At 41.4% G+C, this 27,198-nt stretch overlaps 1 protein-coding gene and 1 pseudogene across 2 annotated transcripts; both read right to left on the bottom strand.

The window, feature by feature from the left end:
- Nucleotides 1–3,654: 3,654 nt before the first annotated feature.
- Nucleotides 3,655–8,828, bottom strand: LOC149978663 (uncharacterized). The gene is made up of 4 exons (XM_090194971.1): nucleotides 8,490–8,828; nucleotides 7,949–8,043; nucleotides 7,592–7,769; nucleotides 3,655–5,133 (listed from the first exon to the last, which is right to left on the bottom strand). Exons 1-4 carry the CDS (start codon nucleotides 8,704–8,706, stop codon nucleotides 4,115–4,117), a joined length of 1,509 nt encoding a protein of 502 aa, XP_090051097.1. The 5' UTR covers nucleotides 8,707–8,828; the 3' UTR covers nucleotides 3,655–4,114.
- Nucleotides 8,829–14,126: 5,298 nt separating this feature from the next.
- LOC149978662 (uncharacterized) lies at nucleotides 14,127–25,242 on the bottom strand (annotated as a pseudogene). Its single transcript, XR_016485539.1, has 4 exons — nucleotides 24,692–25,242; nucleotides 24,275–24,375; nucleotides 23,970–24,147; nucleotides 14,127–15,693 (listed from the first exon to the last, which is right to left on the bottom strand). The product of XR_016485539.1 is annotated as an uncharacterized LOC149978662 (transcript).
- Between the last annotated feature and the right edge of the window lie 1,956 nt (nucleotides 25,243–27,198).

The raw sequence follows: 27,198 nt of genomic DNA, 5'->3' as shown, positions 1-27,198 counted from the left end.
CTGAAAATAGCTGCGCATTGACGCTCTCCATCCAACCTGACAGATCTTGAGAGGATCTGCAGAGAAGAATGGGAGAAAACACCACAAATACAGGGGTGTCAAGATTGTAGTGTTATACCCAAGGCGGCTTGAGGCTATAATCACTGCCAAAAGTGCTTCAACAAAGCAATCTCTGCTCAACAACACTGACTGTGAATCAATCTGGTTGATTCTCTGGTTGATTCTCTGCTCAACAACACTGACTGTGAATCAATCTGGTTGATTCTCTGGTTGATTCTCTGCTCAACAACACTGATCGCGTCAAACTTTGCTGTGTGTCCAGGCTGTCACTTCTGTCATCAGCTACTAACACCAGTGCTGCACCTTTGTCCTTGTCCCTGGATGACGGCTTCCTGCTCCCTCTTCCATAGTGAGAACACTGATGGCTCAACATGGTTTTCTGAGAGACTGGATGAAGGCATCCTGCTCCCTCTTCCATAGTGGGAACACTGCTGGCTCAACATGGGCTTCCTGGTTATGAAAGAAAGTGTGGTGGTCAATGGTAGCCTCTCCCATTGTTTGAAGCAGTTGTAGTCTTTGTTGGCATGCATCCAGACCCCAGAATGGTAGTAGAAAGGAGCCTGTTCCCCGCATGCTTCCTCACAATCATTGTCTGGATCGACCACTCCCCCACCTGACCACAGGACCAGTATTGCTGACTGATCTTCATTCCTACAGCCTTCATCACCGCCCCTGGAGTCTCTTCACTGTCTGATCTTCATTCCTACAGCCTTCATCACCATCCCTGGAGTCTCTTCACTGTCTGATCTTCATTCCTACAGCCTTCATCACCATCCCTGGAGTCTCTTCACTGTCTGATCTTCATTCCTACAGCCTTCATCACCGTCCCTGGAGTCTCTTCACTGTCTGATCTTCATTCCTACAGCCTTCATCTCCATCCCTGGAGTCTCTTCACTGTCTGATCTTCATTCCTACAGCCTTCATCTCCGTCCCTGGAGTCTCTTCACTGTCTGATCTTCATTCCTACAGCCTTCATCACCGCCCCTAGAGTCTCTTCACTGACTGATCTTCATTCCTACAGCCTTCATCACCGCCCCTAGAGTCTCTTCACTGACTGATCTTCATTCCTACAGCCTTCATCACCGTCCCTGGAGTCTCTTCACTGTCTGATCTTCATTCCTACAGCCTTCATCTCCATCCCTGGAGTCTCTTCACTGTCTGATCTTCATTCCTACAGCCTTCATCTCCGTCCCTGGAGTCTCTTCACTGTCTGATCTTCATTCCTACAGCCTTCATCACCACCCCTGGAGTCTCTGCACCGAGTAAGTGAAGATAGTATAAGAAACCTGTCCCATTCTACTTGTCTATTATCTTTGTTTAGAAATAGTCATTTGTGTGACCTACTGATTTTCCCTACAATTTATTTTAAGGATTTAGAAATATAGAAATGGTAGAACGAGGAATGTCAGAGTCTGGAATATAAATATATACAGTTGGTTTACAATGTATATGATGGTGTGTCTAGACATTATGGACCGTATATGAATATAAAAGGTGTGTACAGTAGTAGTTATATAGGATGAGCCTTGACTAGAATACAGGGTGGAGTACTGGGTGGTTGACGGCTAGTAACAGTGACTAAGTTCAGGACAGGATACTGGGCGGAGGCCGGCTAGAAGTGACTATTTGAACATTCATATTGAACAGCCTTACCTATAGAGTAGCACCACCACCCATCAGCCCATTCTCATGTTGATGTCAAAGCTGCAGTGTATTGTTGCTATAGGAGTTTATGATTAATAATCCTATTTCAAGACACACTAAGATGTCACCATACTATTCATTTAAAGCCCCTCTGTCAGATATAAATCATCAGAGTGGGAAACCAACTGACATGGAAACAATGGAACAAATGTATCACTATCAGAGGGGTCTATTATGACATCATATAGAACTACTCAGACATTCCAAATATCACTTGATTATCAGAGGGGTGTATTATGACATCATATAGAACTACTCAGACATTCCAAATCAGGCTTCATCCACATCATGAAGGTGGATATTGATCCAACCATTTCAAAAGTAATGACCGGGCTGACGGAAACAGGATATGCCTGAATATTTTAATAAATGGTGACATTTTGTTACTTCGTTTGACAATTTGTTTGTCTTTTTGTGTCAGTAAAAATGTTTAAGCGAGAAATGGCAGTGGAAACTCTTTGATGCGCAAATATTTATATAACAACCATCACATCTTAGTTAACTTGGAGTCACTTGATGATATCTTGTGTGGTCCTCCCACTACGACTTGGGAAACCATGTAGTTTATTAGGCTACAGATGAAATAAGTTATGAACTTCACAGGGTGGTGAAACTACATGTGATGAGCTTGATGCTCCATTCCAATACACTTTGAGGGTCTTATTCTGGTGACATGATGACCGATGCTTGGTTGCCATTTGACAAATAAAATAATTGCTCTCACCCATGATAATCTCATCAATCGGGTAACAACGTTTATTGAACCAGTGGGAGGTTTGTAAATGCCCCCAGGAAAGTCGAAAGAGGAACTCTTCATTGAGACAATGATAAACAGCAATCTGTGGGAGAGTTGTGGATATTATAAAATAAGGATCTGCTGGAGTCCAAGTCAAACCAAGATTCTTTATTTCTGAGCTCAGAGAGAATAACAGAGTTACACAGCGTAGTGTAGACAGTCTGAATTCCTGAAGCATTGGGTGATGAGCACATATCTTTATAGTTTCCTATTCCTGGGCGGGACTTTATTCATACAAGGACACAGGTGTAAATTGGTTTGCAACACATAATGATAGTCCCAAGAACAGGAGATTATAATAGGACAGTTTCACAAGGTTAGTCACATACTCAGTTAAACAACTAACATTTTCCATTACAGAGTCTGAACATTTTAATTTCATTAAATCATCAGTGGGCTACAATGCAAATGTCAACAATGGAACTAATGCATCACATCCAAATATCACTTGATTATCTGTAGTGCTGGAGGAATGACACAGCCAGATAAACACACAGTCAGAGTTTAAAAAAGGACCATTTTTGGAATCTGATCTACTCTATATTCAAACTGACAGACTCCATATTCAATTCATGTTTTCTAATAGAAACAAACAACTATATGTTTAAGTATACTTTGTACAATTCACTTTCATCTGGTAAAAACAAGTAAACACATTCTTAGTCAACAATATAAGACAACAGGAGCACTGTGTATGTTCTCTGATTCATTTTAAGTCAATGTGATGTGAAATATCAATATTACAAGTAATTCTTCTCTTTTGTGTGGATTCTCTTATGACGTTGAAGTGACTGTGATGAGTAATATGTTTTCCCACAGTCTGAGTATTTTGTAAGCCTTCTCATGTATTCTTTCAGGCTTCCTAAATGGGCAAACACTTTGCACACTGGGAGCAGTGGTAAAGCTTCTCCCCTGTGTGGAGTCTCATGTGTTTTAATTTTTAAAATGTTTAATTTTACCTCCCCTTTTCTCCCCAATATCGTGGTATCTAATTGTTAGTAGCTACAATCTTGTCTCATCGCTACAACTCCCGTACGGGCTCGGGAGAGACGAAGGTCAAAGTCATGCGTCCTCCGATACACAACCCAACCAAATCGCAGTGTTAAGCAGTGTTAAGGCTTCTCCCCTGTGTGTATTTTCCCATGTTGGTTCAGGTGTCCTTTCTGGTTAAAACTCTTTCCTATTTTTACCAATGACCATACAGTTTTTAAATTCCTCATCAATCCATGGAGCCTTAACAGTTCTAACAGTCAGTTTCTTAACAGGTACATGTTTATCAATAATTGGAAGAAACAATTTAATATGGTAAAAACAGGTAAACACATTGTCAGTGTACAATATAAGACAACGGGAGCACTGTGTGTGTTCTCTGATGAATTTTAAGTCAATGTGATGTGAAATATCAATATACACGCTAAGAGAAGTCATTTCTCTCTCCTGTGTGGATTCTCTAAAGACGTTTAAGTGACTGTTATGAGTAATATGTTTTCTCACAGTCTGGCCTTTTGTAAGCATTCTCCTCTGTGTGCAGTCTCATGTGTTCTCTCAGGCTTCCTAAATGGGCAAAAGCTTTGCACCCTGGGAGGAGTGGAAAGGCTTCTCCCCTGTGTGTATTCTCTCATGTTGTTTCAGGGTCCCTAAATTGTTAAAACTCTTTCCACACTGGGAGCAGTGGTAAGGCTTCTCCCCTGTGTGTATTCTCTCGTGAACTTTCAGGTTTGATTTCTCATTAAAACCCTTTCCACACTGGGAGCAGTGGTAAGGCTTCTCCCCTGTGTGTATTCTCTCATGTCGTTTCAGTTTCCCTAAACCGATAAAACTCTTTCCACACTGGGAGCAGTGATAAGGCTTCTTCCCTGTGTGTATTCTCTCATGTTGTTTCAGTTTCCCTAAATCGTTAAAACTATTTCCACACCGGGAGCAGTGATAAGGCTTCTCCCCTGTGTGTATTCTCTCGTGCAGTTTCAGATGCCCTGGCCGGTTGAAACACTTTCCACACTGGGAGCAGTGGTAAGGCCTCTCCCCTGTGTGTATTCTCTCATGTTGTTTTAGGTTCCCTAAATTGTTAAAACTCTTTCCACACTGGGAGCAGTGGCAAGGCTTCTCCCCTGTGTGTATTCTCTCGTGAACTTTCAGGTTTGATTTCTCATTAAAACCCTTTCCACACTGGGAGCAGTGGTAAGGCTTCTCCCCTGTGTGTATTCTCTCATGTCGTTTCAGTTTCCCTAAACCAATAAAACTCTTTCCACACTGGGAGCAGTGATAAGGCTTCTTCCATGTGTGTATTCTCTCATGTCGTTTCAGTTTCCCTAAATCGTTAAAACTATTTCCACACCGGGAGCAGTGATAAGGCTTCTCCCCTGTGTGTATTCTCTCGTGCAGTTTCAGATGCCCTGGCCGGTTGAAACACTTTCCACACTGGGAGCAGTGGTAAGTCTTCTCCCCTGTGTGTATTTTCTCATGTTGTTTCACGTCCCATAACCGGTTACAACCCTTTCCACAGTGGGAGCACTGGTGTCGTCTTGCTGGTTTGGACGTCCCTGGCTCTGGTTCCTGTGAGTCTGGTCTTTCTCCTGCCAAAGACAAGTGTTTAAAAAAAATAGGGACCTGAATGAAACCACATGATAAAACAACCTTGCTACGAGAGTAAATCCTAATCAGATCTCTCAATAACCTGAGGCCAGTTTTAACAATCTTAGTGTGATTTTAAAACAAATGTAGAGCTTCCTGGTAATTACTGCTATGTTTGCATTACTTATTTTATTCATCCTGTTTTACCAGTCAGAACACAAAAAACAGACAATTCTATGACACTCAAGACACAGACGTTGCTGGATTCCTATCAAGCAGGTGGTTCTAAATACAGTATATCACAAAAGTGAGTACACCCCTCACATTTTTGTAAATATTTGAGTATATCTTTTCATGTGACAACACTGAAGAAATGACACTTTGCAACAATGTAAATTAGTGAGTGTACAGCTTGTTTAACAGTGTAAATTTGCTGTCCCCTCAAAATAACTTAACACACATTAATGTCTAAACTGCTGGCAACAAAAGTGAGAATGTCCAAATTGGGCCCAAAGTGTCAATATTTTGTGTGGCCACCCACCATCATTTTCTGCATCACTGCCTTAACCCTCTTGGGCATGGAGTTCACCAGAGCTTCACAGGTTGCCACTGGAGTCCTCTTCCACTCCTCCATGACGACATCACGGAGCTGGTGGATGTTAGAGACCTTGCACTCCTCCACCTTCCATTTGAGGATGCCCCACAGATGCTCAATAGGGTTTAGGTCTAGAGACATGTTTGGCCAGTCCATCACCTTTACCCTCAGCTTCTTTAGCAAGGCAGTGGTCGTCTTGGAGGTGTGTTTGGGGTCGTTATCATGTTGTATGTATGTCACAGTACATGTTGGCATTCATGCTTCCCTCAATGAACTGTAGCTCCCCAGTACCGGCAGCACTCATGCAGCACCAGACCATGACACTCCCACCACCACGCTTGACTGTAGGCAAGACACACTTGTCTTTGTACTCCTCACCTGGTTGCCGCCACACACGCTTGACACCATCTGAACCAAATAAGTTTCTTGGTCTCATCAGACCACAGGACATGGTCCAGTAATCCATGTCCTTAGTCTGCTTGTCTTCAGCAAACTGTTTGCGGACTTTCTTATGCATCATCTTTAGAAGAGGCTTCCTTCTGGCACGACAGCCATGCAGACCAATTTGATGCAGTGTACGGTGTATGGTCTGAGCACTGACAGGCTGACCCCTCACCCCTTCAACCTCTGCAGCAATGCTGGCAGCACTCATACGTCTATTTCCCAAACACAACCTCTGGATATGACGCTGAGCACGTGCACTCAACTTCTTTGGTCGACCATGGCGAGGCCTGTTCTGAGTGGAACCTGTCCAGTTAAACCGCTGTATGGTCTTGGCCACCGTGCTGCAGCTCAGTTTCAGGGTCTTGGCAATCTTCTTATAGCCCAGGCCATCTTTATGTAGAGCAACAATTATTTATCTCAGATCCTCAGAGAGACCTCTGCCATGAGGTGCCATGTTGAACTTCCAGTGACCAGTCAGTATGAGGGAGTGTGAGAGCGATGACACCAAATTTAACACACCTGCTCACCATTCACACCTGAGCCCTTGTAACACTAACGAGTCACATGACACCGGGGAGGGAAAATGGCTAATTGGGCCCATTTTGGACATTTTCACTTAGGGGTGTACTCACTTTTGTTGCCAGCGGTTTAGACATTAATGGCTGTGTGTGGAGTTATTTTGAGGGGACAGCAAATGTACACTGTTATACAAGCTGTACACTCACTACTTTACATTGTAGAAAAGTGTCATTTCTTCAGTGTTGTCACATGAAAAGATATACCTAAATATTTACAAAAATGTGAGGGGTGTACTCCCTTTTGTGATATACTGTATATAACTTTCATAGCTGCTTTAAACCCCATTTCTGCAGCATTAGTAAAGATATGATCAAACCATGTTGATGATTTCATTCCTCTACTGTTTGTAACTACCCTGGTAGGTTGATTGATAACCTGAACAAGGTTGCCGGCACTGGTTACAGTTTGAAGCTTTTGCTTGAGTAGGCAGCCTGATCACAGCTTTCCTCCAGTATTAGTTAATGAATTACCAAAGTCCTGAGTTTAGTTTGCCTGTTCTACAGTCTTGTAAAGATAGGGGCGTTGACTGCGACAGGCAATGTAACATCCATAATGTTTTAAGGAAAAGTTTTTGTAAAACAAGCACCTTACATTGGATCATCTTGAAACTTTCTCTTGATCATTGAAACCTTCTCTCCGAAGCTAACTTTCATCAAGGTTTTATATGGTCAATTGGTTTCTCTCTTTTCATTGGCAGAATCCTTTCTCAGTGTTATGATATTCATAACATCCATATACCTGTCAACTAACAGAACTCTGCTGGTTATCCTGGTAGCAGATACCAGTCTATCTTCCTGGTAACAGATCTATTGTATTTGTTCAAACTAAACTACAGCACTTACTTTGATGTGTCAAATCTGCTCCTTTCTTCTCTGCTCCTCCTCTCACAGTTCCACTCAGCCCCATTGTTTTCCTGCAGTCCACCAGCAGCACAGACAACCTCTTCATACCCAGCAGTAAGGTGCTACCAGGAGAGGCACGATACAGGGACTCCGGGAGGGAGGAAGGGCTAGCGTTGTCCTGGTAACCATAAAGAGGGGACACGGACGCACATCATTATGGATGCTGATGTCACTGTTGTCATGAAGTGATTTACAGAAACCCAGCCCAGACCCAGAGAGATCAAGCTGTATGCTAGACCAGACCAAGCTGTATGCTAGACCAGACCAAGCTGTATGCTAGACCAGACCAAGCTGTACCACCTGGTGTTCTGATCTGGAGAGACTCTTCTCTTCCTCGTCAGCATCAGGATGTTGAGGCTCCCCAGAGGATCCACCATAGTCATGTCTCTCTCCTGTGTGAACGAGGACATCAAACAGATGGTAAACTTATGACCATCTATTGCAATCATAGAGTTACAAGAGGCATGCATATGTCTAAAATGGCCACTTTCATCATGATTTCCTAAAATAGTGTTTGTGATGCAAATGTGAAAGGGTCGTTCCACAAAATGGGTGGCTTTTGCATCCCTTTGTTATTTTAAGTAGAAAATATGCACCAATATAGAATTTTAACAGCCTGTTATATTAGATGAGGGGAACTTCAATGTAGACCACATGGAAAATTCAATACATCTAATTGAAAAGTCCCTAAAATATATGAACCAAGATTGACCCTTTAACAATTCCTACAGTACTGAACAACATATTCAAGTGTAGAACTTCAGTAGAATGCCACTTGAAAACCACACATTAGTTCAACAACGGCATAGTTTGTGTCCCTGTTAAAGACAGTACTCACTGGTGTTAATCTCATATTCTGTCTCTTCCTCTTTCACCCCCAAAACGTCTTCCTCCTTCACCTTTATTGAGATCGCATCATCTTCCTCTCTAAACGGTTCTTTCTCTTCTTTCACTATAACAGCCTCCTCTTCCTCCTTTTTCATTCTGAAAGATTCTTTCTCCATACAGCCGACCACCTCTTCATTAGCAAGGGAGGAGTAGTTTAGTGAGCTCATGGTCAGCGATGTTATCTAGCTAGCTAGCATTAGCGTCTAGCCTAGTGCTAGGCTCAGTATCAATCTTTAACACGTTTGCAAATTGAACCAGTTGATACGTCAACCGAAACTTGTTTAAAACACTGAGATAAGCTAATGTACATTAACATGGTCTAAAACGTCAATCTTTCAGTTTTATGTTGGCTAGCAAGCTACCGACGTGGTTGGAAGAGTTGGCGCCTTGTTGTTCCTGAAGAAGATTCCCGTCCAGTCCATTATACGTCACGCAAGAAGAGTCAACTGAAAGACGCTCGTCGCCATCTGCTGGCTGGAGTCGGTAACGCAGTTTGGAAACAATAGTTACTACACTTTTTGTATTGGAAAGAACGTCATAATAATTTAACAATAAGCTGATACATTTTCTCTTCCAAATAATACGTTCCTGTACACAGACGTAGAAGCTTAATATGAATATGTAGATGATGAATAAATACTTATATGAATAGGTAGTGTGTTGATATACATTTTCTCTGTTAATTTTTCACATTCATTTTTGTCTAGATGTGACCATACTATTCCCTTAAAGCCACACTCTATAAGATACAAATCATCCTGTAAACAACAGAACAAATGCATCACATGCAAATAGCACTTGATTATCTGTAGTGCTATACACTGGGTAGACAAAACATTAAGAACAGCTGCTCCTTCCATGACTTAGAAAGACTAGGTGAATCCAGGCTAAAGCTATGATCCCTTACTGATGTCACTAGTTAAATCCACTTCAATCCGTGTAGATGAAGGGGGGAGACAGGTTAACAGACAGTGACACATTCAATACTGCCTTGCACACTCTCGCCTGCATCTAGCTGAAATAGAGATATCACTGGACAAATTCAGGTATGTTTATCCCCGTTTTGTTCCATTTAAGAAATGTTTGTCAACAGAATCGGCGGAATGAAAACACCCCTGATCATGCATAAACACAGTTCACTTTCATTACAGCCACGTTATATTCCTTCTTGCATCTATGTGCTCTCCTCTTATCACCTTCTCCCTTTGTTTCTGTACTTCAATGCACAACACATCAGCTGTATGTGACCAGGCGAAAAAACCTTTCCAAGCCAAACCATTTCATAACTGAAACACACAGCTTACATTGTTGTCACCATATTAGCTAAAGTAACATCATAGTCAACAGAGCTAATAGAACTAACTCGTTAGTAAACCTGCTACAATTATGCAGTAACGTCACAGTGTACAGTCAGTAAGCAGTTTAACACTTACCTTGGCGGGTCCCAGTGGCAATAAATTAGTAAAACCAAAAGCTTGCCTTGACTTGGAAGAGTTCCAGTGTTGTGTTGGATAGTCATAGCCAGCTAGCTAACATAGCATCCCTCTGTTTGAGCCAAGTGTTTGAGTAGACTAAACTAGATAGCTGCATTTGCTAGCTAAGTAAGTGAAACTGAAAGTGGAAAATAAATGACGAAATATCTCTCTCTCGCTTCTCCTTCATTTTGGAATAAAATAATTTGTTCAAAACTGTTCAACTATTGTATTTTTCTCTCTTTTAGTCAACTACTCACCACATGTTATGCACTGCAGTGCTAGCTAGCTGTAGCTTATGCTTTCAGTACTAGATACATTATCTGATCCTTTCATTGGTTGGACATCATGTCAGTTCATGCTGCAAGAGCTCTGATAGGTTGGAGGACGTCCTCCGGAAGTTGTCATAATTACTGTGTAAGTCTATGGAAGGGGTTGAGAACCATGAGCCTCCAAGGTTTTGTATTGAAGTCAATGTACCTAGAGGAGGATGCAAAATAGTATGTTTTAATACATTATTTGGTGACGTGATTATATTTAGTATAGTTTTATCTAAAAAGGACCACTTTTAAATATTTTACCATTTTAATTTTTCTGAAAATAACTGAGGACGATTGTTCTCCCCTTCCTCCTCTGAGGAGACCCCACTGCACCCAAAGGACACCCAGCCAACTTGACACAATTGTGGGAAGCATTGGAGTCAACATGGGCCAGCATCCCTGTGGAATGCTTTCGACACCTTCTAGAGTCCATGCCCCGACGAATTGAGGCGGTTTAGAGGGGAAAAGGGGAGGGTCCAACTCCATATTAGGAAGGTGTTCCAGATGTTTGGTATAATCAGTGGATACATCTGCAATGTAGCAGACACTTTTATCTAAAGGGATTTGCAGTCATGTGTACAAACACATTACATATGGGTGGTCCCAGGAATCAAACCCACTACCCTGGTTTAACAAGCACTATACTCCACCAACTGAGCTACGGGACCACAAGGAATGATCAAGGAATGACGCAGATAAACACACACAGCCTGAGTTTCAGAAATATAATTGTATCAAAGACCGTAACATTGAAACTGCATATTTAGTTACAATCAAATATTATTTGTCACATGCGCTGAATACAACAGGTGTAGATCTTAACGTGAAATGCTTACTGACAAGCCCTTAACCAACAACGTAGATAAGAAAAATAAGGGTTGAGAAAATATTCCCAAAATAAAAAGTTTTAATAAGTAGCTCAGTACCGAGGGGTAGCTCAGGCCTGAGGTACCCCTCGGTCCTGAGCTTCCTCAGTAATAAGGCAGCCCTCAGTCCAGGTGGGCCCTTTGTTAGGGTTACTAGGCCAAGGTCGGCGGCGAGGGTCGCCACTCAAATGACGCTAAGAAAGCGGACTAAGACTATGGTAGAGTGGCGTCCACGTCCCGCCACAGTGGAAAGACGCCCACCCAGACCCTCTCCTATGGGTTTAGGTGTGCGGCCGGGAGTCCGCACCTTTGGGGGGGGGGGGGTACTGTCACGCCCTGTCCTTAGTTATCTTTGTTTTCTTTATTATTTTGGTTAGGCCAGGGTGTGACATGGGTGATTTATGTGTTTCGTCTTGTCTAGGGGTTTATTAGATTTATGGGGTTGTGTTCATGTTAGGTGTCTAGGTAAGTCTATGGTTGCCTAGATTGGTTCTCAATCAGAGGATATATATATAGAGGAGGTACCAGTACAGTGTCAATGTGGAGGCTATATACCGGAGGTACCAGTACAGAGTCAATATACAGGAGGTACCAGTACCGAGTCAATGTGGAGACTATATACGGGGGGTACCAGTACAGAGTCAATGTGGAGACTATATACAGGAGGTACCAGTACAGAGTCAATGTGGAGGCTATATACCGGAGGTACCAGTACAGAGTCAATATACAGGAGGTACCAGTACCGAGTCAATGTGGAGACTATATACAGGGGGTACCAGTACAGAGTCAATGTGGAGGCTATATACAGGAGGTACCAGTACCGAGTCAATGTGGAGACTATATACAGGGGGTACCAGTACAGAGTCAATGTGGAGGCTATATACAGGAGGTACCAGTACCGAGTCAATGTGGAGACTATATACAGGGGGTACCAGTACAGAGTCAATGTGGAGGCTATATACAGGAGGTACCAGTACCGAGTCAATGTGGAGGCTATATACAGGGGGTACCAGTACAGAGTGGAGGCTATACAAGGGATGTTTACATACACTTAGGTTGGAGTCATTAAAACTCGGTTTTCAACCACTCCACAAATGTCTTGTTGACAAACTATAGTATATGCAAGTATAAACACCATGGGACCACACAGCCGTCATACCGCTCAGGAAGGAGACTTGTTCTGTCTCCTAGAGATCAACATACGTTGGTGCGAAAAGTGCAAACCAGTCCCAGAACAACAGCAAAGGACCTTGTGAAGATGCTGGAGGAAACAGGTACAAAAATATCTATATCCATAGTAAAATGAGTCCTATATCAACGTAACCTGAAAGGCCGCTCAGCAAGGAAGAAGCCACTGAAGAAGGGCCTTGGCTAGGGATGTATCCTTGTTTTGAATCCCAGCCACCATAGGAGGCCTTTTGCCTTTTGGTTGGCCGCCGTTGTAAATAAGAATTTGTTCTTAACTGACTTGCCAAGTTAAATAAAGGTTCAATAATAAATTAATTAAATAAAAATAAAGTACAGAGAGATAATTGATGAAAACCTGCTCCAGAGCACGCAGGACCTCAGACTGGGGCAAAGGTTCACCTTCCAACAGGACAACAACCCTAAGCACACAGACAAAGGACAACGCAGAAGTGGCTTCGGGACAAGTCTCTGAATGTCCTTGTGTGGCCCAGCCAGAGCCTGGACTTGAACCCGATCGAACATCTCTGGAGAGACCTGAAAATAGCTGTGCAGCGACGCTCCCCATCCAACCTGACAGAGGTTGAGAGGATCTGCAGAGAAGAATGGGAAAAAATACAGGTGTGCCAAGCTTGTTCCTGTTAAGACACCTGGCCAGCTGAGTGCAGGTGGGCTCTCCTGTCAACATGAGGCTCCTGTTGCAGCCCTCAAGGGCACATTGACAGATTTTCCACCTAGTCCTCTCTGGGATTCAAACAAGGGATCTTTCAGTTACTGGCCCAACACTGTTAACCGCTAGGCTACCTGCAGCAGGAGCCCCATGTTGACAGGAGAGCCCACCTGCATTCAGCTGGTCAGGGGCAGTGGTGCCCTGTAAGTAACAAATGTATCACTATCAGAGGTGTGTATTATGACATCAGATAGAACTACTCAGACATTCCAAATATCACTTGATTATCAGAGGGGTGAATTATGACATCATATAGAACTACTCAGACATTCCAAATATCACTTGATTATCAGAGGGGTGAATTATGACATCATATAGAACTACTCAGACATTCCAAATATCACTTGATTATCAGAGGGGTGAATTATGACATCATATAGAACTACTCAGACATTCAAAATCAGGCTTCATCCATATCATGAAGGTGGATATTGATCCAACCATTTCAAAAGTAATGACTGGGCTGATGGAAACAGGTTATGCCTGAATATTTTTATAAATGGTGACAGACGATATGTTAGTTCGTTTGACATGGTGGGTTGTGTCAGTAAAAACGTTTTAGTGAGAAATGGCGATGGAAACTCCTTTATGTACAAATATTTATATAATAACCATCATGTCTTAGTTAACTTGGAGTCACGTGATGATATGTTGTGTGGTCCTCCCTCTAAAACTTGGAAAACCATGTAGTTTATTAGGCTACAGATGAAATAAGTTATGAACTTCACAGGGTAGTGAAACTACATGTAATGAGCTTGATGCTCCATTCCAATACATTTTGAGGGCGACATGATGACCGATGCTTGGTTGCAATTCGACAAATAAAATAATTGCTCTCATCCATAATAATCTCATCAATCGGGTAACAATGTTTATTCAACCAGTGGGAGCGTTGTAAATGCCCCCAGGAAAGTCGAAAGAGGAACTCTTCATTGAGACAACGATAAACAGCAATCTGTGGGAGAGTTGTGGTGGATATTATAAAATCAGGATCTGCTGGAGTCCAAGTCAAACCAAGATTCTTTATTTCTGAGCTCAGAGAGAATAACAGAGTTACACAGCGCAGTGTAGACAGTCTGAATTCCCTAAGCATTGGGTGATTAGCACATATCTTCATAGTTTCCTGTTCCTGGGAGGGACTTTATTCATACAAGGACACAGGTGCAAATTGGTTTGCAACACAGAATGATACTCCCAAGAACAGGAGCTTATAATAGGACAGTTTCACAAGGTTAGTCACATACTCAGTTATGTGGACACACATACAACTAACATTTTCCATTACAGAGTCTGAACATTTTCATTTCATTAAATCATCAGTGGGCCAACAATGCAAATGTCAACCATGGAACTAATGCATCACATCCAAATATCACTTGATTATCTGTAGTGCTGGAGGAATGACACACCCAGATAAACACACAGAGTTTTAAAAAAGGACAATTTAAAACAAGGAACCTGATCTCCTTTATATTCAAACTGACAGACTCCATATTCACTTCATGTTTTCTAATAGAAACAAACAAATATATGTTTGAGTATACCCTGTACCATTTAATTTCATATGGTAAAGACAGGTAAACACATTGTCAGTCAACAATATAAGACAACGGGAGCACTGTGTATGTTCTCCGATGATTTTTAAGTCAATGTGATGTGAAATATCAACATACACGCTAAGAGAAGTAATTTCTCTCTCCTGTGTGGATTCTCTAATGACGTTTAAGTGACTTATGAGTAATATGTTTTCCCACAGTCTGAGCTTTTCTAAGCCTTCTCCTCTGTGTGCAGTCTAATGTGTTCTTTCAGGCTTCCTAAATGGACAAATGGTTTGCACCCTGGGAGGAGTGGTACGGCTTCTCTCCTGTGTGTATTCTCTCATGTCGTTTCAGGTCCCCCGAATGGTTGAAACACTTTCCACATTGGGAGCAATGGTAAGGCTTCTCTCCCGTGTGTATTCTCTCATGTAGTTTCAGGTGTCCACTCTGGTTGAAAAACTTTCCACATTGGGAGCAGTGGTACGGCTTCTCTCCTGTGTGTATTCTCTCATGTTCTTTCAGCATCCCCGACCGGGTGAAACACTTTCCACATTGGGAGCAGTGGTAAGGCTTCTCTCCTGTGTGTATTCTCTCATGTAGTTTCAGGTCCCCCGAATGGTTGAAACACTTTCCACATTGGGAGCAGTGGTAAGGCTTCTCTCCTGTGTGTATTTTCTCATGTTGTTTCAGGTGTCCACTCTGGTTGAAAAACTTTCCACATTGGGAGCAGTGGTACGGCTTCTCTCCTGTGTGTATTCTCTCGTGTTGTTTCAGCATCCCCGACCGGGTGAAACACTTTCCACATTGGGAGCAGTGGTACGGCTTCTCTCCTGTGTGTATTCTCTCGTGTTGTTTCAGCATCCCCGAATGGTTGAAACACTTTCCACATTGGGAGCAGTGGTAAGGCTTCTCTCCTGTGTGTATTCTCTTATGTTTTTTCAGTTGTGCTTTCTGTTTAAAACTCTTTTCACACTGGGAGCACTGGTGTCGTCTTGCTGGTTTGGACGTCCCTGGCTCTGGTTCCTCTGAGTCTGGTCTTTCTCCTGCCAAAGATAGTGTTATTTTTAAATAGAGACCCAAATGAAACGACATGATAAAGAAACCTTGCTACGAGGGTAAATCCTAAATCAGATCTCTCAATAACCTGAGGCCAGATTTAACAATCTTAGTGTGATTTTAAAACAAATGTAGAGCTTCCTGGTAATTACTGCTATGTTTACATTACTTATTCATCCTGTTTTACAAGTCAGAACACAAAAAACTAGACAGTTCTAGGACACTGAAGACACAGACGTCGCTGGATTCCAATTGAACAGGTGGTTCTAAATATATAACATTCATAGCTGTATGATACAGAATGTGACCTACACACTTCCTTAAACATAAAATAACTAAAGAAGTAATTTTGTGTGGAATTCCAAAACTTGTTTTTACGTCGAAGATACAAAGAACATCAGTAACATCTCCCCGTTGTTGAAAGGGTTCGACACATTGCTCGACCAATTTCTTATTTAGACATTCACAGATTTTCAACATTTTGATTATCGCTGATGTCATATTTTGGGTAAATGTTCCTAAAACTGATAGTAACAACAAAAAACAAAAATATAAACGCAACATGTAAAGTGTTGGATGTTTCATGAGCATCACTGTTAGTCAACATTTATTCTTTGCCAAGATAATCCATCCACCTGACAGGTGTGGCATATCAAGAAGCTGATTGAAGAGCTTGGTTATTACACAGGTGCACCTTGTGCTGGGGATAATAAAAGGCTACTCGAAAATGTGCAGTTTGTTCACACAACAATGCCACAGATCTCTGAGGGAGCGGGCAATTGGCATGCTGATTGCAGGAATGTCCACTGGAGCTGTTAGGAAATGTAATGTACAGTACCAGTCAAAAGGTTGGACTTACCTACTCATTCAAGGGTTTTTCTTTATTTTTACTATTTTCTACATTGTAGAATAATAAAGACATCAAAATGATTAAAAAACACATGGAATCACAAGTGTTAAATCAAAATATATATTTTATTCTTCAAAAGTTGCCACCCTTGCTTTCTCTCAACCAGCTTCACCTGGAATCCTTTTCCAACAGTCTTGTAGGCATTCCCACATATGTTGAGAACTTGTAGGCCGCTTTCCCTTCACCTCTGCGATCCAACTCATCCCAAACCATCTTGATTTGGTTGAGGTAGGGGGATTGTGTAGGCCAGGTCATCTGATGCAGCACTCCATCACTCTCCTACTTAATCAAATAGCTCTTACACAACCTGGAGGTGTGTTGGGTCATTGTCCTGTTGAAAAACAAATGACAGTGGGACTAAGCCCAAACCAGATGGGATGGCATATCGCTGCAGAATGCTGTGGTAGTCATGCTGGTTAAGTGTGACTTTGATTCATTTATTCATGGCATTGTCAACAGCAAAGCACCCACACACCATCACGTCTCCTCCTCCATGCTTCACGGTGGGAACCACACATGCGGAGATAATCTGTTCATCTACTCCTCGTCTCACAAAGACATGACGCTCGGATCCAAAATTCTCAAATTTGGACTCATCAGACCCAAGGACAGATATCCACCGGTCTAATGTCCATTGCTCGTGTTTCTTCGCCCAAGCAAGTCTCTTCTTCTTATTGGTGTCCTTTAGTAGTGGTTTCCTTGCAGCAATTCGACCATGAAGGCCTGATTCACGCAGTCTCCTCTGAACCGATGATGTTGAGATGTGTCTGTTACTTGAACTTTGTGAAGCATTTATTTGGGCTGCAATTTCTAAGGCTGGTAACTCTAATGAACTTATGCATCAGAAGTAACTCTGGATCTTCCATTCTTGTGGTGGTCCTTAAAGTAATGATGGACTGTTGTTTCTCTTTGCTTATTTGAGCTGTTCTTGACATAATATGGACTTCACCTTTTACCCAATAGGGCTATCTTCTGTATACCCCCACACCTTGTCACAACACAACTGATTGGCCCAAACACATTAAAACCTGTTATGGCTAGGGATTCCGCTAGTGGAACATTTCGACAACATCCGGTAAAATTGCAGAGTGCAAAATACAGATTTTTTATTAGAAATATTTAACTTTCATGCATTCACAAGTGCAATACCACAAATTAAAGCTTAAGACTCCATAATGTTTCATCATTAGATGCTACAAGGCTCCTTTAAGACTCCATAATGTTTCATCATTAGATGCTACAAGGCTCCTTTAAGACTCCATAATGTTTCATCATTAGATGCTACAGTCCTCCTTTAAGACTCCATAATGTTTCATCATTAGATGCTACAGTCCTCCTTTAAGACTCCATAATGTTTCATCATTAGATGCTACAGTCCTCCTTTAAGACTCCATAATGTTTCATCATTAGATGCTACAGTCCTCCTTTAAGACTCCATAATGTTTCATCATTAGATGCTACAAGGCTCCTTTAAGACTCCATAATGTTTCATCATTAGATGCTACAGTCCTCCTTTAAGACTCCATAATGTTTCATCATTAGATGCTACAGTCCTCCTTTAAGACTCCATAATGTTTCATCATTAGATGCTACAGTCCTCCTTTAAGACTCCCTAATGTTTCATCATTAGGTGCTACAGCCCTCCTTTAAGACTCCATAATGTTTCATCATTTGATGCTACAGTCCTCCTTTAAGATTCCATAATGTTTCATCATTAGATGCTACAAGGCTCCTTTAAGACTCCATAATGTTTCATCATTAGATGCTACAGTCCTCCTTTAAGACTCCATAATGTTTCATCATTAGATGCTACAGTCCTCCTTTAAGACTCCATAATGTTTCATCATTAGATGCTACAGTCCTCCTTTAAGACTCCCTAATGTTTCATCATTAGGTGCTACAGCCCTCCTTTAAGACTCCATAATGTTTCATCATTTGATGCTACAGTCCTCCTTTAAGATTCCATAATGTTTCATCATTAGATGCTACAAGGCTCCTTTAAGACTCCATAATGTTTCATCATTAGATGCTACAGTCCTCCTTTAAGACTCCATAATGTTTCATCATTAGATGCTACAGTCCTCCTTTAAGACTCCATAATGTTTCATCATTAGATGCTACAGTCCTCCTTTAAGACTCCCTAATGTTTCATCATTAGGTGCTACAGCCCTCCTTTAAGACTCCATAATGTTTCATCATTTGATGCTACACTCCTCCTTTAAGATTCCATAATGTTTCATCATTAGATGCTACAAGGCTCCTTTAAGACTCCATAATGTTTCATCATTAGATGCTACAGTCCTCCTTTAAGACTCCATAATGTTTCATCATTAGATGCTACAGTCCTCCTTTAAGACTCCATAATGTTTCATCATTAGATGCTACAGTCCTCCTTTAAGACTCCCTAATGTTTCATCATTAGGTGCTACAGCCCTCCTTTAAGACTCCATAATGTTTCATCATTTGATGCTACAGTCCTCCTTTAAGATTCCATAATGTTTCATCATTAGATGGTACAGTCCTCCTTTAAGACTCCATCATGTTTAGAATGTGTCTGGAAGCGCTACTCTATCTATTCTACTCTCATCCTTTCAGTTTTAAAAGTAATAGGTAAATAAACAAACAACAATACAATAAACAAACAATAATAAACAAAAAAAATTAACAAAATAAATTACTTGAAATGACCAAATGGACAACTTTTTGCCGTTGGTGGTACAGTGCATTTAATAACTAACTTTAATAACTAGGGTTAATACCTGCCTGGCGCACCAACAAAATATTTCTTTAGCCCCCTCTAACAATACCGCTACAGAATTAGCATAGTAGGCCATGTAACTTAACCTGTAGTGACACCCAGCCCGTGAACGGGACCGTTATCATCATCTGACACTAATTAGCATAACGCAATGGACATAAATCTTCCTAGAAAATCTTCCTATTCATGAAAATCACAAGTGAAATATATTGGAACAGAGCTTAGCCTTTTGTTAATCACCCTGTCATCTCAGATTTTCAAAATATGCTTTACAGCCAACACTAGACAAGCATCTGTGTAAGTTTATCATAGCCTAGCATAGCATTATGCCTTGCTAGCAGCAGGCAAACTTGTCACGGAAATCAGAAAAGCAATCAAATTAAATTGTTTACCTTTGATGAACTTCGGATGTTTTCACTCACGAGACTCCCAGGTAGACAGCCAAAGTTCATTTTTTCCCAAAATATTATTTTTGTAGGCGAAATAGCTCCGTTTGTTCTTCACGTTTGTCTGAGAAATCGTCCGGAAATTGCGGTCACAAATCCGAAAAAATATTCCAAATTAGCTCCATAATATTGACAAAAACATGGCAAACGTTGTTTAGAATCAATCCTCAAGGTGTTTTTCTAAGATCTATTTGATAATATATCCATCGGGACAATTCCTTTTTCTCTAGGACCAATTGGAGTAATGGCTACCTCTGCACTTTACGTGAGAATCTCTCTCGGAGCCACCATGTGACCACTTACGCAATGTGCTCCCATACGGCTATTCTTCAACAGAAATACGTAAAACTACGTCACAATGCTGTAGACACCTTGGGGAATACGTAGAAAGCTTAAGCTCGTTGATGGTACATTCAAAGCCATATAGGGAGTCATTGGAACGCAGCGCTTTCAAAACCTGGGGCACTTCCGGATTGGATTTTTCTCAGGCTTTCGCCTGCAACATCAGTTCTGTTATACTCACAGACAATATCTTTACAGTTTTGGAAACGTTAGAGTGTTTTCTATCCAAAGCTGTCAATTATATGCATATTCTAGCATCTTTTCCTGACAAAATTTCCAGTTTAAAACGGGGACGTTTTTGTTAGAGGAAATTATGGTTGAAATGACTAATTATGTATACATTCCAATCAGAACTGACTAGTCCAAATGCTGTAATGTACTGTACATGTGAATTTTCTCTTTTGCTCCCATTCCCAATTGTATATAATGTAGTCAGGAGTTTAGCAACAATGAAGGTCTGTTCCTTAGTTCATTCAGTTGTACAATCTCCAGGTGGCAGGAACGGCCCATCTCCAGACTGTCTAGAATGTTGATTTATACTGACTGGCCTTGACTTTGTGCTGATAACGCGAAGGCTCGAGAGCTAGAGGGCCCTCTACTTGTGAAATAGATAGAACGTTTAGAAAACGCTGACGTCATTTTCACTTTATAACCTGTGGAAATATGTGTATGTGGTTAGTACTCTCTTGAAATAAACGCTGTTACCTGGCTTTTAAGACTGGTCTCGATCTACTTCATAAATAATTAATTAACTTACAACTCATTAATGAAATAGAAAGAGTGCGAATTTGGTTTTGGCTACAAAACATACAGGAATTTAGAAATTCCACTAACAGTTTTTTTCCCAAAAATGAAAATACTGCCCCCTAACACCAAGAGGTTTTAAGGTAATCAGAAGTATTTAGAACTAACTTATTCCTTGACACCCATTCTGAAACTAACTGCAGCTCTATGTTAAGGGTTGCAGTCATTTCAGTCGCTGTAGTAGCTGACGTGTACAGTGTTGAGTCATCCGCATACATAGACTCACTGGCTTTACTCAAATGTCATTGGCATGTTGTTGGTAAAGATTGAAAAAAGTAGGTGCCAAACAGCTGCCCTGGGGAATTCCTGATTCAAACTTGATTTTGTAGCTCTGGTGCGGCAGGTATCCTAGTGGTTAGAGCGGTAGGCCAGTAACCGAGAGATTGCTGGATCGAATCACTGAGCTGACAAGGTAAAACTCTGTCGTTCTGCCCCTGAACAAGGCAGTCCTAGGCCGTCATTGAAAAAAATAATTTGTTCTTAACTGACTTGCCTAGTTAAATAAAGGTTACATTTTAAAAGAAAAACTCTTTATCCACAATATAGCAGGGGGTGTAAAGCCATACGTTTTTTCAGCAGCAGACTATGATCGATAATGTCAAATGCCGAACCGAAGTCTAACAAAACAGCCCCAACAATATTTTTATCATCAATTTCTCTCAGCCAAACAGTCATTTGCAAGTGCTGTGCTTGTTGAATGAACTTCCCTATAAGCTAAAAGTCTATATTTGTTTAATGTAAAACAGCATTGTATCTGGTCAAATATTTTTTCCCCAAAATTGTAAGAGTTGGTAACAGGCTGATTGGTCAGCTATTTAAGCCAGTAAAGGGAGCTTTACTATTCTTGGGTAGTGGAATGACTTTAGCTTCCCTCCAGGCCTGAGGGCACACACTTTCTAGTAGGCTTAAATTAAAGACAAGGCAAATAGGAATGGCAATATCGGCCGCTATTATCCTCAATTTTCCATCCACGTTGTCAGACACCAGTGACTTCTCATTGTAGATTTTATTTGCGCAAAATTTCATTGAAGATGCTCCAAAGCTTTTTACTATCATTCTTCATGTCATTTATCTTTGTTTCATTGTGTACTTTCTTCTTTTTATTCAGTTTAGTCAAATGATGTCTCAATTTGCAATAGGTTTGCCAATCAGTTATTCAGCCAGACCTATATGCCATCTCTTTTGCCTCCCTCTTCATCATACCATTTTTAAATTCCTCATCAATCCACGTGGATTTAACAGTTTTTACAGTCATTTTGTTAATGGGTGCTGCTTATTAGTAGCTGGTATAAGCAGTTTCAAACGTGTCAAGGGCAGTGTCTGGTTGCTCATCATTACACACCACGGACCAACAAATATTATTTACATCAACAACATAGGAATCACTACAAAAAAATGTATGACCTCTTATACCGTAATTGCTGGACTATTAAGCGCACTTGAATATAAACCGCACCCACTGAATTATTAAAAAATATATATTTTGTACATAAATAAGCCGCACATGTCTATAAGCTGCAGGTGCTTACCGGTACATTGAAACAAATTAACTTGGTCACTATCTTCCTCCTCCTGTGCACTGAAACCACTGAAGTCATCTCCTTCGGTGTCGGAGATGAATAGCCTCAGAATTTCTTCATCCGATGTTGGATCGTTTTCATTGTCGCTCTCGTCACTTTCATCCGGAGGCAAATACCCCGCTGAGCTCATGCTGCCCTTCAACACGCAGCAGTCCAGCCTTTCGAAACCCGTTGATGATAGTGGATTTTTTGACAATGCTCCACGCTGTCAGGACCCACTGGCAGACTTGACCATAAGTTGCTCTTCGCATGCGGCCCGTTTTAGTGAAGGATTTCTCCCCACTTGTCATCCAAGCCTCCCACTGAACAAGGAGCGCCACCTTAAATGCACGATTTACACTGATGTCGAGTGGCTGCAAATACTTTGGGCCATCTGCTTTTCTTCCCTCTGAAAGCTTTTGTTGTCTTTTTGCACTGAGTCAGTTCCTCACGCTGCTGTTTCCAACGTCTTATCATCGACTCATTAAGGCCAAGCTCCCGTGCAGCAGCTCTATTTCCTTTTCCAACAGCCAGATCGATCGCCTTCAACTTGAAAGCTGCATCATATGCATTTCTCTGTGTCTTTGCCATGATGAGGGTGACAAAAATTACTACCGTAATCAGAATGATGGGAAGTTTGAGCGCGCTCGATTTACGTCACATTATGTGACGGTGCTCAGTTTTTTGGCGGCATGAATCTTGTGAAAGCGGGAAAAATCCATAAATTAGCCGCGTCATTGTATAAACCGCGAGGTTCAAAGGTTGGGAATAATGTAGCGGCTTATAGTCCGGAAATTACGGTACACAATATTAGTCCCAGCCTTTGGAACTGTGGTTTTCCTAGACATGGCTACTATATTGTGATCACTACATCTGATGGATCTGGATAGTGCTTTAAAACCCATTTCTGCAGCATTAGTAAAGATATGATCAAACCATGTTGATGATTTCATTCCTCTACTGTTTGTAACTACCCTGGTAGGTTGATTGATAACCTGAACAAGGTTGCCGGCACTGGTTACAGTTTGAAGCTTTCGTTTGAGTGGGCAGCCTGATCACAGCTTTCCTCCAGTATTAGTTAATTAATTAACAGTGTCTTGAGTTTAGTTTGCCTGTTCTACAGTCTTTTAAAGATAGGGGCGTTGACTGCGACAGGCAATGTAACATCCATAATGTTTTGAGAAAAAGTTTTTGTAAAACAAGCACCTTACAATGGATCATCTTGAAACTTTCTCTCCAAAGCTACCTTTCATCAAGGTTTTATATGGTCTATTGGTTTCTCTCTTTTCATTGGCAGAATCCTTTTTCAGTGTTATGATATTCATAACATCCATATACACCAGTCTATCTTCCTGTCAACTAACAGAACTCTGCTGGTTATCCTGGTAACAGATACCAGTGGGCAGATCTATTGTATTTGTTCAAACTAAACTACAGCACTTACTTTGATGAGTCAAATCTGATCCTTTCTTCTCTTCTCCTCCTCTCACAGTTCCACTCAGCCCCATTTTTTTCCTGCAGTCCACCAGCAGCACAGACAACCTCTTCATACCCAGCAGTAAGGTGCTACCGGGAGAGGCACGACGCGGGGACTCCGGGAGGGAGGAAGGGCTAGCGTTGTCCTAGTAACCATAAAGAGGGGACACAGACACATGTCATTATGTGCTTTACAGAAACCCAGCCCAGACCCAGATAGAGCAAGCTGTATGCTAGACCAGACCAAGCTGTATGCTAGACCAGACCAAGCTGTACCATCTGGTGTTCTGATCTGGAGAGACTCTTCTCTGCCTCGTCAGCATCAGGATGTTGTTGAGGCTCCCCAGAGGATCCACCATAGTCATGTCTCTCTCCTGTGTGAACGAGAACATCAAAATGAGTAGTAAACTCCCTTTGATATTTTAAGTAGAACATATGCTTCAATATTGAATTTTAAAAGCCTGTTATACTAGATGAGGGGAACTTTAATATAGACAACATGGAGAATGCAATACATCTAATTGAAAAGTCCCTAAAATATATGAACCAATGGCAGATTGACCCTTTAACAATTCCTACAGTACTGAACAACATATTCAAGTGTAGAACTTCAGTAGAATGCCCCTTAAAAACCACACATTAGTTCAACAACTGCATAGTTTGTGCTCCTGTTTTTAAGACAGTACTCACTGATGGTAATCGGATATTCTGTCTCCTCCTCTTTCACTCCCAAAACGTCTTCCTCCTTCACCGTTATTGAGACAGCATCCTCTTCCTCTCTAAAAGGTTCATTCTCTTCTATCACTATAACAGCCTCCTCTTCCTCCTTTTTCATTCTGAAATGTTATTTCACTATAACAGCATCTTCTTCCTTCACTATAACAGTCTCCTCTTCCTCCTTTTTCATTCTAAAAGGTTCTTTCACTATAACAGCATCTTCTTCTTTCACTATAACAGTCTCCTCTTCCTCCTTTTTCATTCTAAAAGGTTCTTTCTCTTCTTTCACTGTAACCTCTTCTTCAATGTTCATTGCCAGAGCTTCTTTCTGCAAACAGCAGACCTCCTCTTCTATAGCAGGGGATGAGTACTTTAATGAACTCATGGTCAGGGATGTTCGCTAGCTCGTTAGCATTAGCGAATAGCCTAGTGCTAGGCTCAGCATCAATCTTTAACAAGTTTGCAAATTAGGTTACAGTTAACCAGTTAATACGTCAACAGAACTGTGTTTAAAACACTGAGATTAGATAATGTACATTAAGATGGTCTAAATCGTCAATCTTTCACTTTTATGTTGGCTAGCAAGCTACCGACGTGGTTGGAAGAGTAGCCGCGTTGTTGTTCCTGAAGAAGCGTCCGTCCAGTCCATTATACGTCACGGAAGAATCATCACCTGAAAGACGCTCATCGCCGTCTGCTGTCTGGAGTGGGTAACGCAGTTTGGAAACAATACACTACACTACACTTTTGTATTGGAAAGATATCTAAAAAGGATTAAACTTTTTTACATGTTTTATCATTTTTATTTTTATGAAAATCACTGAGGAGGGTCCTCCCCTTCCTCCTCTCAGGAGCCTCCACTTCCTCCTCTGAGGAGCCTCCCATTTCTCCTCTGAGGAAGCTCCCCTTCGTCCTCTCAGGAGCGTCCCCTTCCTCCTCTGAGGAGCCTCCCCTGCACCCAAAGGACATCCAGCCAACTTGTGTGGGAAGCATTGGAGTCAACATGGGCCAGCATCCCTGTGGAAAGCTTTCGACACCTTGTAGAGTCCATGCCCCGACGAATTGAGGCTTATCTGAGGGAGAAAGAGGAGGGTCCAACTTCATATTAGGAAGGTGTTCGAAATGTTTGGTATAATCAGTGGATATATCTGCCATTTAGCAGACACTTTTATCTAAAGGGATTTGCAGTCATGTTTGCAAACAATTAACATATGGATGGTCCCAGGAATCAAACCCACTACCCTGGTTTAACAAGCACTATACTCCACCAACTGAGCTACAGGACCACAAGGAATGATCAAGGAATGACGCAGATAAACACACACAGCCTGAGTTTCAGAAATATAATTGTATCAAAGACCGTAACATTGAAACTGACATACTTCATATTAGACGTAGACCGATTAATTAGGGCCGATTTCAAGTTTGTATAAAAAATGTATACAAAATGTAATTTTTTTTACACCTTTATTTAATCTTTATTTAACTAGGCAAGTCAGTTAAGAACACATTCTTATTTTCAATGACGGCCTAGGAACGGTGGGTTAACTGCCTTGTCCAGGGGTAGAACGCTAGAATTTCACCTTGTCAGCTCGGGGGATCCAAACTTGCCACCTTACAGTTAACTCGTCCAGCGCTCTAACCACCTGCCTCATTACACTCCACGAGGATCCTGCCTGTTACACGAATGTAGAAGTTGCTAGCTAGCATTAAACTTCTTATAAAAACAATCAATCAATCATAATCACTAGTTATAACTACACATGGGTGATGATATTACTAGTTTATCTAGCATGTCCTGTCGATGCGGTGCGTATCGTTGCTCCAATGTGTACCTAACCATAAACACCAATGCCTTTCTTAAAATCAATACACAGAAGTATATATTTTTAAACCTGCATATTTAGCTAGAAGCAATCCAGGTTAGCAGGCAATATTAACCAGGTGAAATTGTGTCACTTCTCTTGCGTTCATTGCACGCAGAGTCAGGGTAGATGCAACAGTTTGGGCCGCCTGGCTCATTGCGAACTAATTTGCCAGGACTTCACGTAATTATGACATAACATTGAAGGTTGTGCAATGTAACAAGTATATTTAGACTTAGGGATGCCACCCTTTAGATAAAATACCGAACGGTTCCGTATTTCACTGAAATAATAAACATTTTGTTTTCAAAATGATAGTTTCCGTATTCGACCATATTAATGACCAAAGGCTAGCTAGTTAGCGGGCGCATGCTAATAGTGTTTCAAACTTCACTCTCTCTGAGACTTGGAGTAGTTATTCCCCTTGCTCTGCAAGGGCCTGCGGCTTTTGTGGAGTAATGGGTAACGCTGCTTCGAGTGTGGCTGTTGTCGATGTGTTCCTGGTTCGAGCCCAGGTAGGGGCGAGGAGAGGGACGGAAGCTATACTGTTACACAGGCAATACTAGAGTGCCTATAAGAACATCCAATAGTCAAAGGTATATGAAATACAAATGG

The sequence above is a fragment of the Oncorhynchus mykiss genome, chromosome 13, assembly GCF_057628025.1.
Source record: "Oncorhynchus mykiss isolate SJ-2025 chromosome 13, ASM5762802v1, whole genome shotgun sequence".
Taxonomy (NCBI): domain Eukaryota; kingdom Metazoa; phylum Chordata; class Actinopteri; order Salmoniformes; family Salmonidae; genus Oncorhynchus; species Oncorhynchus mykiss.
Note: the sequence above shows the minus strand (reverse complement) of the source record. Positions and strands in the feature narration are given on the sequence as shown.

Bases quoted from the DNA above. Each gene is read 5' to 3' on its own strand.
- LOC149978663 (XM_090194971.1), bottom strand. From the start codon at position 8,706: ATGAGCTCACTAAACTACTCCTCCCTTGCTAATGAAGAGGTGGTCGGC. The intron at 8,044-8,489 runs GTGAGTACTGTC...TCGTTCACACAG, and splicing joins AGAATATGAGATTAACACCA to GAGAGAGACATGACTATGGT. The intron at 7,770-7,948 runs GTACAGCTTGGT...TATGGTTACCAG, and splicing joins CCAGATCAGAACACCAGGTG to GACAACGCTAGCCCTTCCTC.